The 19,438-nt window shown below is 41.6% G+C and overlaps 2 protein-coding genes across 4 annotated transcripts in view; both read right to left on the bottom strand.

Annotated features, from left to right (window-relative positions):
* The window catches only part of TMOD3 (tropomodulin 3), a 75,978-nt gene extending 73,476 nt beyond the window's left edge, over nt 1-2,502 (bottom strand). Inside the window, exon 1 of the mRNA XM_044918151.1 lies at nt 2,380-2,502. The gene's annotated coding sequence lies outside the window, so the exon portion shown is untranslated. The remainder of the gene's footprint in view (nt 1-2,379) is intronic.
* A 16,387-nt stretch (nt 2,503-18,889) lies between these two features.
* The window catches only part of TMOD2 (tropomodulin 2), a 32,727-nt gene continuing 32,178 nt past the window's right edge, over nt 18,890-19,438 (bottom strand). For all 3 annotated transcript variants that reach the window (XM_021693988.1, XM_021693990.1, XM_021693989.1), the window contains one exon: nt 18,890-19,082. In XM_021693988.1, the coding sequence (XP_021549663.1) occupies nt 19,048-19,082 (35 nt within the window). In that variant the 3' untranslated portion in view covers nt 18,890-19,047. The remainder of the gene's footprint in view (nt 19,083-19,438) is intronic.

The raw sequence follows: 19,438 nt of genomic DNA, 5'->3' as shown, positions 1-19,438 counted from the left end.
AAAAATTAAGAGTTGGGAAAAGCCATTGCTATGTATCTAATATCACAGCAATCAGCACCGGTTATTATAAACACCTTCAAACATCTCTTATCCCTTGATATTTAAAATGTGAAAGACTACAGCATTCCTTATGTGACATGCAGATTCTAAGGACCTTCTTCAACATTTATGCATGTTGAAGTCTGAGAAGCACGACCCTACACCCTTCAAGTCCTTTCTATTGTACTGACCCTGTGTTTTATTTAAATAGGCCAGTAGCTGAGACTTGAAAAATCTGATTAGAATGAAACTGATCATTGTAATGGGATGTGACCTGCACGTATTTAACTTTATATATGTATTTACCTTTAGGTGAAGTTATTAACTGCAGAATAATTTGGCCTGGAGGACAGACCACAAAACTTTAGAATTAGTCACAAAAATATGATTAAAAGAGGGGCGCCTGGGTGGCTCAGTCGTTAAGCGTCTGCCTTCGGCTCAGGACGCGGTCCCAGGGTCCTGGGATCGAGCCCCGCATCAGGCTCCCTGCTCAGCGGGAAGCCTGCTTCTCCCTCTCCCACTCCCCCTGCTTGTGTGCCCTCTCTCGCTGTGCCTCTCTCTCTGTAAAAATAAATAAATAAAATCTTTAAAAAATATATATATGATTAAAAGAAATTAAGCACTGGGACAGTAATATCCTCAGGAAATCACTTTTGTTCCTTCAGGCCTACCACAGGTCTCAGAATGACAAATGTGGCCAATGTTTCCTGAATGAATAACATAGTGAATTTTAAAAATCAGAGATATTTAGGGCTAGAATAATCTTGGGGTCATCTGGTCTAATAACCTCATTTTATTTGTTTTAAATTGTTTAAAAAAGATTTAAGAAAGGGAAAGCATAAGCAGAGGGAGGGGCAGAGGGAGACGCAGACTCCCTGCTGAGAAGGGAGCCCGAATGGGGGCTCATCCCAGGACCCAGGGACCATGACCTTAGCCGAAGGCAGACACTTAACTGACTGAGCCACCCAGGTGTCACTAATAACAAACTCTGGGCACCTGGCTGGCTGGGTAGAGCATGAGATTCTTGATCTCTGGGTTGTGAATTCGAGCCCCAGGTGAGGTGCAGAGATTACTTAAAAAAAATAGAGATGAGCAAACTAGAAATCCTCACCAGATGGAAAGTAAGCAAGCTTACAGAGTTAGAATATACTGGGTCTTACATTTTAATTCTCTTTTTGTTTCTTCCTAGAAATGAGTTAGAAAGGGGATTTTAAATATAATGACTTCGGAACTCTTAAAGAAGCAGTAGGGTAAAAGATGCCAAGGACTAGAAGGAAGAGACTAGCAAAACTGAGGCTGGACTAAACTATTTTTCTAAGCCTAATATACTGTTTTGACAGGCCAATTAATCAACCTAATCTGCCAAAAAATTAATCTGAAGGATTCTCAGAAAAAGAAAAATGAGCTGCATGAAAATGTTACAAACCAAGGGAGACCGGACATAACTAACTTTTATCTCCACAGGCTTATTTCCTGTTCAAGTATGACCTCCTGGGATAAGTTTTACTGCAATGGTCATTACCAGATGACTTTTGGTTTTAAGAGAAGCCAAGGGCAAGTTGGAAATGCGATTCTTAACTAAACATTAAAAAAAAGAGAAAAAAAAGGTGCTGTTTCCCATTTGTTTGTAATTAGATTGCAGGCTTGCAGAGGAAACACACCAACTTCATAAGCAAAAATACAACGACCCAGTCACCGTCCTCAAAGCAAATCAACACACAAACTTCACAGCTGAATCCAGCTGTGCTGCACAGGAGCCAGGAATTTATTTTAAGGCAGAGGATATAGATCAAAAACGGCAAATCCAAGACAAGCCAGATTTTAATCCCCCTCTCCCCGCCCGCAAAAGGGTGTGACCTAAGGTTCCCCCCCACCGCCCTCTCTTTCTAACTTCCAACTAGCAGAAGCCTTTGAAGGAGTCTTGGGGAGAAAACCTTCTTAAGGGGATCGTCTCCCAGCTGCGCCTCGGTGGAGTGGAAGGGGCGGATAGGCAGGCGAGCTCGTACAGCTTCGGCAGGCGTGGGCTCCGGCGGGAGGGGAAGGGGCCGGTCCCGAACCCGGGGAGGCCGGGCCCCCGAGTGATTCATCAGCAACCGAGGGTTCGCGCGCCTCCACCGCGGGCAACGCCCAGCGCGCCCCACGACCCCCACCCGGGCCCGTTCGCCCCCTCCCCCAAGCAGTCCCCAACGTCTCCCCGCTCCCCGAGAGACACCGGTAAGTTAGGAGACCGGGGCCGGCGGCTGAAGGCAGCAACCTCTCCCTCCTCAGCCACCATGGCCGGTGCGCCTCCCAGCCTGCGCCCGCAGACGGACTTCCTGGAAAGCACCGGGCTGGGCTTACCTGACTGGCACCCGCTGGGGCCGCCGACCTTCTTCACAGACCGGAGGGAACGGCCTGTCCCTCGGTTCCCAGCACCCGCCCGTCCGCCTGCGTCTGCCTCCTTGGGAGTTGCCCGATCCACTCGCCCGCGGCTGCCCCAACCCGACGGCTCTGTCGGTGCGGCTGGTTCCCCCTCCGCCACGGACGCGCGTGCGCACTCCCAGGTCGCGGGGCATCCTGGGAGTTGTAGTTCCAGCGAGGAGGGCGACACTCAGCGCTGACCCTGGTCTTTGCAATCTGCAGGATGTTGGAAGCTGCTGAGGATAGTAAGTCTTACTCCAGCCGGGGACAACAATCTTTACTAGTGGAAATATCTACCCTCGACCCTTTGGGAGCTATAAACAGCAACTCGAGGCTCTTTGGTATAGATTTCCTCTTTACTTTGACTTTTACTAAAGAGGCACACAAGGCAGGGCTTGTACTGTACCCTTGTTTGCTAATGCAAGGACATGACATCGAGGCTTTAAACTCGTCATGAAAAACTGATAGAAAAGTAAAAAAGGCGAAGGCACAAAAGGGGCATAAATCAGGCAGATGTCATCTCAAGGGCGTAGTGACCCTAGTGATTTCCTTGGGCATGCAACCAGGGATGATGTCGCAGCGATAGCCCCTATATTCCCAGACAGTTTTGGCCCCAACCCATCTTCCCCCTTCCAGCCTCAAGCTCTACCCCAAGGGGTGAAGGTGGGTTAATATGAGTGGGAGAAAAAAACAGAAGTGCTGCTCAGAGGAGGGGCCTGGGACAGATGGATAGCCTGGAGGGGAAGACGAGGAGAGTGGGAATACCTCAGAAGGCAGTTCCACGGTGGCCTATGAAATGGCTGCCTTTTGTGCGGGGCTCTGGGGAGAGGGAACAGCAATGGTCTTCCATTCATTCCTTTAGTCACTCACTGGTAATTTTTCTGGCCTGCTCTTCATGACTAAACCATTCCCAGGAGTCATGCTCAGCTTTGATACACCTTCTTTGAAGAATGCAGCCAGGAAGAGAACAAAGTGCCTGCTTGTGGTACATTCCAGATACTCCTGGTGTGGAAACCGACTAATGGTTAAACCTGTCCTGTCATTTACAGTCTTCCCTTCAGAGCAGGAAGCACCCTAGGTAAAGTAAATACCCTGGAATTTCATGCAACTAGTACCATTAATCCCTGAAATGAAAATCACTGATGATTTGGAGTTTTTAAGGAAAAAACCCTCCTGGGTTGCAAGTACTCTTAGAAGACTGTCAGCATTAAATCTTGTAGCCACTGCATCTTATTTTCTATAGCATTTTAGTGTTTATCAATTTCTCCAATAGTCTTGGATAGAGCAGCTTTCTGAGAGCAACTTCCTATAGAATTCAGGTTCAACTAATATTGAGTACTTAATCCACACCACACACTGTAGCAGCACTTCATTTATAATATTTCATCCAATCCTCAAAATAACCCTACAGAGAATATGTTTGTATCTTCCATTTCTACAGATGAGAAAACTAAGACCCAGAAAAGTTAAGTAATTTGCACAAGGTCACACAACCATAATTGGAGAGCCAGAAATAAAGCATGGGTATCCTGATTCAAATTCTAGCATGCTTTCCACTGATGATCAGATGGATGTGTCTCCTAAATCTCATCAAATTCTTGAAAGTAAGATAATCTGTGACCGCGTCCACTGTACATGAAAAGAATTGTCTCACACAGTCCAGGGACATTGTACTCTGACTCGATGAGAGATTCATTTGATCTGGATTCATTTGATAGTTCTATATTTCATTATAAATTAATATACAGGTATTTTGGCTTACCAGCAAGTGTCTTACAAATTCCTGTGACACCTCTGGGGCATCACTCCTGGGAAAACTGACAAAATGGAGTTCCTGAATAAGCAAAGCAGAGACTACAGCCATCTAGATATGGTTTGTTTTTTTAGGCATAAAGGGCTTTTATTTCAGTGTCTGATAATCTATGACATGCTTCCTCCCTGATCTTCCAATATGGGTGTTAAGAATACCTTCAATGTATTTTCTCTTTTTTTTTTTTAAGAGAGAGAGCCCACATGTGCACGGGGTGGGGGGTGTGCAGAGGGAGAGAGAGAGAGAGAATGTCAAGCGGGCTCCACGCTGAGCTGAGCAGAACACAGAGCCCCACATGGGGCTCAAACTCATAACCCTGAGATAGTGACCTGAGCGAAAATCAAGAGTTGGACACTTAACCAACTGAGCCACCCAGGTGCCGTTGTATTTTCTCTTTTAGCTAAGCTATTCATTTTAAATTTTTCCTAACAAATGTCTAAATCTTTTTGTTACTTTTTCTAAAATAATGTGATTTGGTGCTGGGTTTTCCCCCCCCATTTCCTCCGACAAATATTAATGTATTATAACCACAAGGCTTACAGACATGAATCTCCTAAACCCATGTGATTTAAATATTACACATGGGGGGGGGACACATGGGTGGCACAGTCAGTTAAATGGTCAAACCCTTGGTTTTGGCTCAGGTCTTGATCTCTCAGAGACTGAGCCCCAAGTGGCGCTCCATGTTGAGCACAGAGTCTGCTAAAATTTGTCTCTCTCCCTCTCCTTCTGCCCCTCCCCACCTCATGCTCTCTCTCTCTAAAATAAATAAATCTTTAAAAAATAAATAAAAAATACTACACACGGGACCAGAGGTGTTAACAATCATATCCTAGTATTGAATAAAACCGTAAAAAATAGAACCTTCCTAACTGCTTCCACTTCTGCTATGATCTATTCTCTATACTAGCAGTTTCTGATTTAAAAACAAAGATCATGTCACCTTCCTGCTCAAAACTACTCATGGCCTCCCAACACATTTCGAATAAAACTCCAAGTTACCACCCCTACAAGTTCTTATGTGACTTTATTTTCCTACCACACTCTCTCACTCTGCTCCAGTACCCTGGTTTCCTTGAGGTTTCTCCATACTGCCAAGTTTATTCCCACCTCAAGATCTTAGCACTACACAGGAGAATGCTTTCCTCCCAAATACTCATGACTCATGCCGTCATTTTAATGAAGGTTCCGCTCAAGTGTCACCTCCTCTGGTCACCTTACCTTGCCTTTCTCCCCTTTCCTTACTGTCTTCATAGGACTTGTCACTACCTAATATCATCTTGCTCGTACACTCAGCATAAGCTCACAGAGGACTTTGTGCAACGCTCTATCCTTAGCATCTGCAACAGTGCCTGACACAGGCTGGAGATTCAATAACGGTTTGTAAATATATGAATATTGAATCCTTCCCTCCTCCTCCTCATCTCAATTTAGGACACAGAACAAGAGGGTTTGCCTGTAAATGCCAGTGACCAAATGCAGATATGAACCCCAGCTGTGAGAGGGTTGGCTCCACAGGACAAGACATAGTGAAGCTCATCCTGAAATGCAGACAGAGCTCTCTCTTAAAAAGACTATGCCTTATGGGTTGCCATTATTAGCTTACAGTTAGCAAAACGCATTCGTAAAGACAAAAAAAAAGGAAAAACCTAAAAATTAGATTGATATACATAAGTGAAAAGATAAACCCACTGAAGGCCTGTGGTAGATTGAGATATTTTTCTCAAATATTTGCCCCCCTCTACAGGACAGGACAGCCCTACCCACTGCTATGTGCCTTGCAGTGCCCTCCTAGAGACACTTTCAGGCTCGGCTATGATCTGGTAATGTTTTTTTCCTTCTTTCTTCACTTAGGTGTTGAAAGGTGTTGTCATACTGTAATCTCAAAAGTCTATAAAACATGGACTTTGTTTGGGTCAATGAGATATGAGTGGAAGGGACAAAAGGACAAAAGGACAACAGGAGCCGTTGGTGTTTCTGGGGCACCTGGGTGGCTCAGTCGGTTAAGCATCTGCCTTCAGTTCAGGAGCCTGCGTCGGGCTCCCTTCTCAGCAGGGAGTCTGCTTCTCCCTCTCCCTCTGTGTGAGCTCTCTCTCTCAAATAAATAAATAAATAAAATCTTAAAAAAAAAAAAAAGTCATTGGTGTTTCCCACTAGTATGCTTCCTCTTTCTCTCCAGGAGGAGTATGACACATCGCAAATGAAGGTTGGTCCATCTGCCTGGGTTGTAGAATGAGAAGTCACATGGGGCAGCACCTAAGCCAGACACAGGTGCTGACATGTAATGTGCACAAGAAGTAAACTCAGATCTAGGTGTGTTTGTTGCTAGAGACTGACTTAGCAAGAGCTGACTGCTGCAGTGCCTATTCGGTGAAAGGCAATAGAAATAGAAGTGGTATGGCACCCCTCTCCCCCCCCCCCCCCCCGGCAAGCAGTGAATCCCACCTTGAATAATGGAAAACAGTAAGTTCAGCATACTGCCGAGAACAAATCTGAGACTGTTAAGTAAAATATTTGAATGAGGGACAGAGTATGGTTCCTATTAGTTTTCAGGGTTTGGTTAGAGTGAATGTGATTGATAAAATGATACTGTAAGTCTACTTAATGTACTGTAAGCCCTAAACACTGTTATCTTTAAACTTCCAGCCAGAGAAACTCATAAAGCATTTCGCACTGAATCAGCATATGGAAATCAACACCAGCAGTGTTGGGGGTTCCTTTAGCAAATACTGTCCCTGATATATTTATGTATAAACATATATATATTTTAAAGAATTTATTTATTTATTTGAGGGAGAGAGAGAGAGAGCAGGAGCGTGGTGGGGGGGTGGTCAGGGAAGAGGGAGAAGCAGTGATGCAGGGCTCAATCTCAGGACCCCAGGACCATGACCAAAGCTGAAGGCAGACACTTCACCGACTGAGCCACTCAGTCGGTGTATTTTATGAGAGAGCTAAGAAAACTTAAGCTAAAGACATAAACTTGAAACTAGAAGGTAAGGATTTCATTCTGGGAGCTTGGAGTTGGTTACAGTGGGAGGTAGGAATCAGAGAAGACAAACACCGTGGTTGGGACATACAATTTTATAGAAAGGATTCAAGCAGACTCCTTATTATTTTTCTTTTTTCAAGCAAACTCTTTAGCTTGAAATGTCCTTACCTGTCACCCAACTCTGTCTGTTAGAAGCCTTCTCATGTTTCATTGTCCATCTCAAATGCCTCTTTTCTCACTCAAACTTCCCTAATGCCATCAGCTGGAATTAATTTTGCTGTTCCTCCTATTTTCATATCCTATTATGCCTTCACCAAAGGTGCACTGAATATACACCTCAGCCAAATGCCAAAGAACTGAGAACTAAAATTTTCAGTTGAAGCCAAGTTGGCTGACAAATAACACTACCAAAGAATAAACTCCTAGAATACACAAATAAACCTCAAATGTTATACCAAAAGTTAATTACTTTAACTTTATTATGTAAAATATTAGTGCTAAAATTGTAAAGTTTAACACTGTAGTATAGGAACAATAATTTCCCAGCACCATCAGCTGTTAAGACTCTTCTGCAGACACTATAGAGTCAAATTCAATTAATGTAAGGGGATGAGCAAGATCCACGTCCTAAATGGAATTAAGTAAGAATTAAATTCTGGTTTTAAATTATAAATGCTGGTTATTCCAAACACTCCTACAAAGAACAGAGTTATAATATGATGTAATTTATGCTTCCTTATATTGTTTAAATTTTTATAAACATTTGTTGACTAAAAAAAGTTTACTCTTCTTCCTATCTAGCTGATGCATTCTCTGTATTTGTAGTTACTGTCAAATTATTTATCTACTTGAAAGTTCTTAATGATTTTTAATAATTTTGAATTTTTAAATTAGTTTTGAACACAAAATAAGCCTTTCACAATCAGCAATTATTACAGCATTTTACTTACCAGTAATTAGTACACATTTACATTTACATAGAATTTTAACATAGAGATTTTTCACTCAGATTATATCTAGAACACCTGCCTATATCTGAAAATGAATATTCATATGATAAAAGCAAACCCAAATTACATACTTTGTTCTTATCAGTGATACTGTTGACTGATTAGCTGTAAGAATAACCTTTATGGGGCGCCCGGGTGGCTCAGTCGGTTAAGCATCTGCCTTCAGCTTGGGTCATGATCCCAGAGTCCGGGGATCCAGTCCCGCATTGGGCTCCCTGCTCGGCAGGGAGTCTGCTTCTCCCTCTGCCCCTCCCCCTACTTGTGCGTGCTCTCTCTCTAATAAATAAATAAAATCTTTTAAAAAAAGAATAACCTTTATAAACACATACTACCATGTCAAAGTTCAAGGATAATGGAAATAATATTGAAGTACACATTCCCAAAGCTGAGGCCCAAAGCCCAGGACAAATAGGAGATTTTTTTTTTTAAGATTTTTTATTTATTTATTTGAGAGAGAGAGAGAGAGAAAGAGAGAGAGAGAGAGAGCATGAGCAGGAGGAGGGGCAGAGGGAGAGGGAGAAGCAGACTCCCTGCTGAGTCAGCCGGGAGCCCGATGCAGGACTCAATCCCAGGACCCTGAGATCATGACCTGAGCCAAAGGCAGACACTTAACCGACTGAGCCACCCAAGCGCCCAAATAGGAGATTTGGGGCCAAATATCAAGATTCTTTGTCTAATGTGACTTAAGATAGAGTTAGCCTTTAGGTAGGACATTTACTTCTTAATCACAGGTAAGCTTTTAGCCAAGCCCAAAGTCTCTATCCACACAGATGGTAGTTAAGTCATATTTTTCCCATTCTGTCTTTGTAGTTTACTTTTTTGGATTAAAAATTGGCAACTATACTGTTACTTGTATAAAATTTTACCTGATTAGATACAGGCTTAGATTTTGGCCTGTCCAGATATTTTTGAACCTCTCAAAGAATTCCTCGTCCCTCCCAGTGCCCATCAGTTGAAGACTCAGTTGGTATTCTATCAGTATACCTCCAAATTACTGATAAACTGCTGATCCAAACATGTCAAGGAAAGAGCTGTGTGGTGGCTACTAAGCCCTTCTGGTTGAAATTCTTCCATTCATCAGCATTTACTTATGATCAAGAGTCAAAAAAGACTATTTAAACCAGTCATTTAACTATTTAGTTTCACCGTTATGCAAACCATATTTCTTAAGGATGTTGTGAGACTCTGTCAAATGTCTTGCTGAAAAAAACAGTGTGTTCTTCTCCCTGGACTCCCATGATTTTCTGTTTTCTCTAAATGAATCTGTGCTGCATCTTAGAGACCACTGCCTTGCCTCTAAGTGCCGAAAAACCACTAAAGCAGATAGTACATTTTCTAAAATTTTGCTCGGGATTGGTTAAGTTGAGTGGTCTACAATTTGGAGGACCCCTCCCCCAACACACACATACCTTTTGAGTCATGAAGCTGCCAGATTTCCCTATTTCATCTCCTTAGGTTGGTTGGGCCCCACACACAGCCCAATCTCATTAAAGCACACATACATCTAATTCCTCCTACTGAGGTCCTGTGACATGTGGGACACTTGCTAGAGGCTGTGGGCATCTGATCATGTTCCCTGGCTGTGGGACTAGGACATGGGTAAGTACTGAGGCAGAGGAGGCGTGGGGTGCCGCTTCTCATAGCCACAAGAGGAAGGCTGAATAATCAAACCGAGAGACGGAGGTCCATAACAGAGGAAAGCCCAGCACAAGACAGACCCAAAAGTCAAGGAGTTGCTCCTGGAGCCAGATTGCCAAATGCAAAGGAGGGTACCCAGAAAGCAGAACAGGTACAAACAAGTTAAAACATCAAGGAAGTCACAAGAAGCAGAGCTAAATGAGAGGGCATGTCAGGAGTAACTCCTGAGTCAGCTCTATCTTGTTTATATTCAATTATTGGAGTGATGAGGGAGGGCTTATTTGCCAGAACGAATGGACAGTAGAAACACAAAAATAAGTAAGATACAGTCCTGCTTAAATTCCTGACATTGCTGACACAAAATGGACAACTTTATTGGCATTAACATCCATGGATATTCAAGTTACCGTTTAGGATAGTAATACCTAAGTGCCTGCTACGTGTCAGGCACTGTCCTAAAGTGTTTTACACATTAATCCTCATAAGAGCACAACTGTCACTACTGTCAAGTATGATCATGATTCCTATTACACAGGTGAAGAAACGGAGGCTAGGAAATCCACAGAAATTTATACAAGTGAGGTTTTAACTAGGCAAGTCGAACTTCAAAGTGCATATTTGTAACTCCTATTTATTACAGCCCCACAGCCTGAAGGAATCCTTTAAACAAAATAATTACTATACTTCCTTGTGCACAAGGTGTGGAACAGCTTCTGTGCACATGCACACACACACACACACACACTTTAAGTAAAAGCCTATGAACAACATGCTGTGTTTACTGTGCTCAGATTCCTTCTTTGCAGAAATTAGACCTAGGCCCTCTGTGCTTCTTCTTGGACCTTTCCATCAGTCTAAGTGACAAAGAGGGCAGAGTTCAGCAGGAGGGCAGGAAAAATAGGTTTTCTTGCTTTACCAGGGCAAATCTTTAAAATGTAACTTTGTTATTTTTAATGTTCTGTGTTATCAATCCCAGCATAGCTTAAAAAAAAAAACCTTAATCTGAAGTTGACATTAAAAAATCAAGGTAAAACACTGAACCCTTTGGGATTATCTATATTCCTGCTCCCATTTATTCTAACAATTTTTAACTGTTTAGCCAAATGTGTGCATATTTGTTTTAATGAGTTCTTTCTCCCTCTGGCTACTTCTCATCTATCTACTTCTTATCTTCTTCATAATAAGGACACTTTATAGTCCTTTCTGCAAATGTACTCATCTAATATGAGAACATGGTGCCAACCATTCATTTTAAAAAGACAACGTGTCTAAAAATTAGCCAGATTAAATGAGTCTTCACTTTCATTTTAAAAGGAAAGTTTATTAATTCCTAATGTTCTGTACATTTTCACTTGGAAACTTCATTCCAGACATAAATGAATACATCATATCTTTGAAAGCAGAAAGATCTTGATGAATTAAAACAGTATACATTTACCTTAGCATTAGGTCTGGCTCGCTAATTCCAAAGGGTCAAACATTGCACCTATTTGTGCCCATTGGGATTCTTATCAATTATCAGGGTAAGAGGATTTCATGCTTCATACATCTTGCTTTATCACACACTTATTTCCCACAATGTCCACTTTCACATTTAAAAAGCAAATTAGTCTTTCATTCCCTACTGAATAAATGTCTACCTTTAATTGAAAAGTTTCAAAATGAAAAGTGAAACTATGTGAATTTTTCAGTAACTGCTTAGCCAAATAAATGTTGCCAATATAAGTTTAAACAGTTTACAAAGCATTATTTCCTTTGTTCTCTTCAAACAATACAGGTACACACATAAGGTCACACATCACAGGCATCAAAACTGGTAAGATATTACGATTGGTGGCATGCAAGTATTTTACATTTTTAAATGCAATGAAAAATGCTGCTTGTTTTCTTTCCTTGAGTAGATGAAACAGAATTAAGATAAAGGTTTAATTAAAATACCAATATTATTCCACAAATATAGTGGGTTTTTTTTAAACCAAAATGGCAGAGATAAGAATTTTAGGTCAGAATAATTTCTTTCTTAACTAAAGATTGTCACTGGCAATGTTTGGTACTAAAATAAAATTTCCTTAAAAAGCACATTTTCTATTCATCTCATTTCACCATATGGCCAATTCCTATCTACTTGCATTTAGATCATCCATGGGAAATTTTAAAACCTGGGCCAGCTTGTCTCAATTGCACAGCATATTTCTGATTGGCTTCTCTCTGTTATCAATATGTGCTCAAAAACACACACGTGCGCGCACACACGTGCGCACACACACACACACACACTTTAAGTAAAAGCCTATGAAAAACATGCTGTGTTTACTGTGCTCAGATTCCTTCTTTGCATTTCCTCCTCTTCTTCTCCACCAATTTTAAGGAGAAAATATTATGTATTTTAAAATCTCCTTTCAGAGAAAGCTGCTCCTCCAGAACTATTCTGAAGACAGTAAAAACCGCTGAAGAGGAACAGGTAACTGTCTGTGGAATGTTCAGACCTCTTCCTCTGGATAAAGCCTTCTGAAGAGAGATGGAGCTGTAATGGAGGCATTACTCACGCATGCTCAGAGGCAATGGAAACTTCAGAATAACAGGATTATTGTAAAGCTTGGGAGCTGGGAGGGACCTTAGAGAGCATCTAACCCACTCTACTTCATTTTACAGGTGAAATGTAGACAAGAGAGATGGAAAGTCTTGCCCAAAGTCACACACAGCTAGCATCCAAATAGCACATGATGACCAATGGAGCATCATTCTTGCGGGGCAGGAGGACAATTGAACTCAAGCAACATTTATGAAGCACCTGATATATACAAAGCACCTTACTAGATGCTACTGAAGACACAAAGCTTGATGAGACGGTCCCTGCATCCATGTGCTTATGAAAGTCCCGTGACACCACATTTCAATTTCTTTCTAAGCACAAAAATACTGGCTAGGGCTAAGGTTGCTGCTGGTGTTAACAAGGCAGTTGCTGCTCGGGAGAGCTGATCTCACAGGTGACACTTTCTCCCTTTCCCTAAAGGGCTTGAGCCTGTTAAGCCGCTGCTAGAGCCTTAAGGATAATCTTCTCTCCTAGGTCTCCTGTCATACCTCAAGTCACAGCCTACCCCTGTGGTGACAGAGCCTGGCAGGAGGGCCGCACTGCCCCAGACTCTCCTCTCAATTCTTAATCACTATTTGCTCCCCCCACTTGTGTCCAGCCTTAGACTCACTGCAAGGGTCCTGACCACATCCTGGGGTACTGTCAAGATGACCCAGGAAAATGCTCTACCACACACATCACTGGTATATAACACCCACCCACCCATCAACTACCTCTCCCGTCTCTGTGTTAGAAATGAAATAATTCCAGTCCCCTACATCATACCCATGCTGTGATTGCTCATACTCAGTGGTCAGAAGAAAATAAAACAGATTGAAGAGGCAGTGGAAAACATTAGTGAATAGATGATGAAAATGATGTCCCACTCTTGTATAGCCCTTTCCACTGTAGAGTTTTCATCCCATTATCTGATTATTTTCTCACCACAAATCTGTGAGGTAGTTAGTGAAGCTATTATTCCCATTATAATATAGCTGAAGAATCTTAGGCTTGAGAGACTAAGTGGCTTGCCCCAAAGTCACCCAGCTAAGATAGTGTGGAGCCAAGTGTCCAGATGTCTTGACTCCAAATCCAGTGCTCTTCCCCCTATGTAGTCTATAATTGTCAGGCAATTGAATGAATTGCCCATGATCATATACCTGCTAAGTGTTGGTGATGGGATTAGGAGTCAGCCTACGAGTCAGTTAGCATGGTGCCCTTCCACCATACCAACTAGCAGAGCCGGTGTGCTCAAAATGACTACCATGGAATATGTCAGAGAAAAGTCCAGCCTCCTTCACCCTCTCCCAAGTCAATGATGCATTACAAAACTGGGACAACTTCTGCTAAGTGTATGGCCTTCCTAGAACAGTACCCAGATCCAGGTTACAAATTTAAACTTTGTAACACCTCCTCCATCCATCTCCTGGATGTTTAATCACTACTGTTATGGGCAGATGGGAAGGCGGTGGTGAGCTGAGCAGAGTTTACTTCTCCCCTTAAGCAAATGGAGACCTTTAATTTCCATCTTCTTCCCCGCCTCACTCAGCCCCTCCACTTAATAACTTCTGAACAACAAAACAAAATTCGATCTAATCTAGAGTTGGGAGCAAGAAAACAATAAATCCATCTTGAGGTTCTGGGTACTCTTCTCTCTCAAGCTTGTTCCCAGGAGGCCCGATCATGTGATTTTCATCCAGAGGGCTCAGCCTGATGCTGCCAAGCGTTCTCACACCTTGCCTTTGCATGTGCCCCAATCCTTTAGCTTTGAGGATGGTCTGTTAAGTGGCAGAGATATTTGAAGTGAGGAGCAATAAGGGGAACCTGCTACAGGAAGGCAGAGCTAAAACATTTCTTTTTTGTTCTCTGCTCATTAAAATGAAAATAGCTATTATTGCATCATTAGTGGAAGAGTGGAAGGAAGCTTCAGGATCATGACTTAAAAGCTGACACCAGAAACAATTCCAACTCAGTAAAGGTAACATACCATAGAACGCAGTATTCATAACTTACTGCCCCCTGCCCACTTCCGCTGATGCTATCAAAACTTGAACTAAAAAGATGGTATCCACTTTGCAAAAAGGCACTCTACCCCCCAAACCCAGAAACACGTATCAAATTGTATTAATCCAGAATTCTTACACTTTCTCTGTCTCCTTTACACTGCCTGGGAGAGGGCAAAGTACATCATATCCCTGAAAAAAGGAAGTATCTGCAAACTGTTTTGTAAATTTAAATGGCTATCCCACATTTAAAGCATGCTGATGCTTCACGCTGGTTTCAAGTTTGAGTGTCCGAAATGTTCTCATGGTAGTTTTTCAGAGCACACTGGTTTCCCTAATGTTGGTGCCCTGCCAGGGGCCACATTTCTGTCTGGAAGAGAAGTAGCTCTTCTTTTGGTTTGGTGTACCAAGCTTCCCTTAGGGAAATTGTTCTGAGTAGTATAGGCATTGGGATGATTTCTGAGTTTTTAAATGGAGATGGGCTTTTACTGTAAGATGAACTGGTGCTCTAAGATGGGTGAGCTGCACGTGCCCCTCCAGGCTGGTGATTGTCCAACCTAGGTCCGCAGCAGCTCCAAGAGGGGTAAGGGAAGAGGGACCGGGAGACAGCATCTCCCTTCAATCCGTCATCCAGCTTTAGCCAAATACCACTTATAGTATTTGGTGATCTTTATGTACAAAATATTTATATACAACTTACCCTACTAAGATGGAAGGAAGGGGCGTAATTGTGTTGATGAAGATGAACGTGCTTGCACTTACACACTTCAGGCACATGAAGAGTTTAGTGCTGGAACAATAAAATGATTTGCAGGCTTCTAATAATTATTCCCTAAGAGTTATCTTCTATACATGCTGTGAAATTTGGTGGGTGGTAACCTAAGCTGCCAACTCCAGGAAGTGATTTGCATTGAACCTGGGCCTGCAGCAATGCTAAAAAAGGACAAGGGAAATGGAGCTGGGGAGAGTGCATCTCCCTTCAATCAGTGGTCCAGATGTAGCCACATACCTCATTAGATAATTAGATATTTGGCCACACACGTGCACGGCATGCACGCATGCGCGCGCGCGCGCGCACACACACACACACACACACACACATATATTTACATTACGCCCTATCAAGATGAAAGGAAAGGATTTAATTGTGTTAATGAGGATAAAATAGCTTCCATTACACGCTTCAGGCAGATGGGGAGATGTAGTGCTAGACTAATTATATAATCTCTAGACTTCCAAAATTCTCTCTTAAAAAGTCGTCTTCCACATATGCTGGGATTGGTGTTGGTGATAAGAGCCTGCACGTCCTGATGTGTGATCTGACACTAGCCTGGGCCTGTGCAAGTCTAAAAGGGGGAAGGAAGTGGTCTGAGGAGAGATTATCTCCCTTCAATCAGTTGTCCAGATGTTGCCAAATATCTCAAAATGTAGTACTTGGCAAAATGCATACATATAAAAATATTTTATATACATTATGCCCCACCATGATGGATGGTAAGGGATTAATCATGTGCAGGAGTACGAAAAAGCTTTACTTACACACTTTGGGCAAATGGGGAAATGAAGTCCTGGGCTAACTCAATGATTTATAGCGTCCCCAAAATGTAAGTTTATCTTCTAATAGTTATCTTTAATATGTGAATACTCATGGAAACGTCACCTTTCAAGCTACTTCAAAAAAAACAAGTAATGATAAGATAAAGTGATTAGTAATAAATATTTGATTTTATAAACTCTATTACATGTGACCCAACTATTTCACAAGCTAAAAACAGGGCTAAATTTTGTTAATAGCCCACTATTTTGCTTTAATACTATCAACAACCACAGCACAGTCACCATCAAATTCTTTTCTTTCTTGCTTTCTGCCAGAGTTTATCAGGAACTGCTTTAGCCCCCAGTCCTTGGGGCTACAGGGAACACTCTGCAGGATACAAGATTTCGTAGAGGTGAAGGCAAGAAAGAGAGTGAATGAGGAAAGAAAGGAAAAAGTCTTACTTGGAGGGCAAGTCAGGGACTCAGCACTTACAATATATCTGCAACAAATCTAAAGGAATAGGAGAAAGACACTTAAGAGAAAGGTTCTTCCTTTTGGCAACATGGTAACCAAAACATGTATACAAAAAAAAGAACTGCGTATAGGGTGTGCTGATGAATGTTTATCAACCAGCAAAGTAGGGGGGAACACGTCCTGATTTGTAACATTTGCTAATTTCCATAGTAAAAGTACTCTCACCGCGGCCAAGTTCAAACTACCAACAAGAAGTCCTAAACTTCTGAGTTGGGAAGAGATGCACAACAGCACATCATTATACAGTATTTCTGTCATACAGACAAAATAGATCTGAATAATCTCAAGAGCAAAGAAAATTAAAAGGTAGTTTTGAGTATTATTTTTGTTTTTTAAAATAATCTAATTAATTGTAAGTGCATGCCATTTAATTTTTAATAATGGCTGTGTTTAACAACGAATTTGCAAAATTCTTGAAAATTTAATAATTGGTAAGCCTGTATGAGTTGGCTCCAACATACCACACCTAAATGAGTAAGAGGGAAGGAAAAATCAAACTGAAAACCATCAAATGATATTTACTATGTTTTTATAGAGAGAGATATAGTCAAAAGCTAATTAAAGGATTTTTAGAATTCCAAATATACCAACATATTCTGCTCATTATTCCCTCAAATAATGTAAAATATTGTCAAGAAAATGAGAAGTTTCAAAGGATTTTAGTGATACGGATGTGAGTTCTTATAATACAGGTAAATGTCCAATTTTATGGAGGTTATCTCTCCTAACCAGATTCTATGTGTTTTACAAGCTAACTAGAATAATGCACTCATTGTTTTCCCATTAGCTTGTTTTACTACTATCGAGCAACTCAGGAACACTCAGTAACTAAACAAATTCGGACTTGGGCCCATCTTCTGCTGAGTCAGCAATCTCTTTAGTTCCAGGTGTCACCAGCACAAGGGATGTCGCCTTTCCAAGGCTCAGAATTTCAGACAAAAGAAGAAAAAAGAGAAAGAGTTGGAAGGGAAGGAGGGGAGAAGAGAGAAGAAAGGGAGAGAGGGAGAGGTGCCTGAGGCAGGGTCAGGGTGCCAATGACAGCCTCAGGCACTGACTGTCATCAAAGGCATGTGAGCTTGAGCCAAAGACTGTAGTCCTGTGTTTCCTTAGCTTAGCATCACACTGTTGCTCTGCTAGATGAAAAGTTATTGCACACAACCACGCAATCATCTCAGTTGTACATTCACAGGCTTTGTCCTTGAGATGACACACATCTGGAGAAGCGATAATTCACACTTCTTTCCTGATGTCTGCAAAGCTCTGGATAGATCATGCCATATGGACAGATGTTTGTATAAATAACTTGAACATTCACATTTCATTCTGTGATCTTGTCACACTAAAGATAAAGCAATAAATGCCTCTAAAATTTGCCAGAAAGGGGTGCCTGGGTGACTCAGTTGTTAAGCGACTGCGGTTGGCTCAGTTCATGATCCCGGGGTCCTGGGATCGAGCCCCGCATTGGGCTCCCTGCTCTGCGGGAAGCCTGCTTCTCCCTCTCCCGCTCCCCCTGCTTGTGTTCCCTCTCTTGCTCTCTCTCTGTCAAATAAATAAACAAAATCTTTAAAAAATAAATAAATAAAAATAAAATTTGCCAAAATGATGCAATCATATGTATCAGACAACTCTGACTAAGGTGTAATTATTATTGTTTTATTGAGGAATGTACTGTCTTAAAAGCCGCCCTCTTTCTAAAATTTAAAAATTTCCCATCATGTCTGGAAAAGTTTAAAACAGCTTTGTAAAAAGTTTTATCTATTAGAGTCATGTTAAAGATCGATTTATGTTGAATAATCAATAAAGGTAAGTGTGCTAATTAATTTTGCTGCCTGTAAGTCTACCTTGAAGACTATTCATGGGTTACTATTTCAGACTTATTTGCTGATGCTGTGTTAAAGTATCATGATGCTGCCTTGCTTTCAGGAAGATGATACCACTGATCTTCCAACAGTGGGACACGTGCATTTAGTGATTCTTCTGGAACTGGGGGAGAATTTGCGCCAAGTTGGTCACATTTTCTCACCCAGTGAAAGATTGGCAATACTAACTTCTTATGTGGTCAGAAGAATACTTCTGATGTATTTAGCCTAACTCAAAGCTATGCATGTAAACAGAGATAGGCCTCTATCATGATCACAGTTACAAATACATGTATATACTAAATTCCTTTCAGTGATTTAAAAAAAAAAAAGAAAAGTTCATGTAAGAAAGCCAGGCAACCCAATCTGAAAGTGGTTAAGTAATTTTTGATCGCTGTTACCTACTAAAGCTCTGCTGAGGTCCACTGGTGCGAGTTGCCAGAGGTGCCCGTGAGCAAATGAGACAATTGTATATCTTAAAAAATCCAAGATAAATAAGTAGTGCTAAAAAAGAACAACGATTAAATTATTAGCCAGGTGGTTAACGGAAATGCACAACCTTGAATAAAATGGTCCTGATGGGGAAGGAGAAGGGTTTTTGCTTGCTTATTTCTAAATGGCCACCAGGGTGCAACTCAGCCTCGTCTTGCGAAAGTTTACCTTCGGTCTCCTTCAACTCGCTTTTTACGAACTAGGTGAGAAATAAAGACAGGAAAGAAAAAAGGTAAATTGAAGGAATGGTGCTTAAATTCCAGAGCAACAACATTAATCACACTGAACAGCAATCCCACACGTTTAAGGATATAGTTATCTTAAATTTCAATACTCAATTACCCAGTACATGCTATAAATGGAAATGATATCATAACCTAGTGTTTTGCGGAATTTACATTTTAAATAAAGTCACGTCTGATATTTGAGAACTTGAATGTTAGAAATTTCTATGGAGTGGCAGGTCCAGAATAGACCCATGAAACAGTGAAGTCCTGAGTATTTCCATGGTCACATACCCACAGCCTCTGTGCAACCTGATCCCCACCTGGCTTT

Source organism: Neomonachus schauinslandi, chromosome 9 (assembly GCF_002201575.2).
Source record: "Neomonachus schauinslandi chromosome 9, ASM220157v2, whole genome shotgun sequence".
Classification (NCBI taxonomy): domain Eukaryota; kingdom Metazoa; phylum Chordata; class Mammalia; order Carnivora; family Phocidae; genus Neomonachus; species Neomonachus schauinslandi.
Note: the sequence above shows the minus strand (reverse complement) of the source record. Positions and strands in the feature narration are given on the sequence as shown.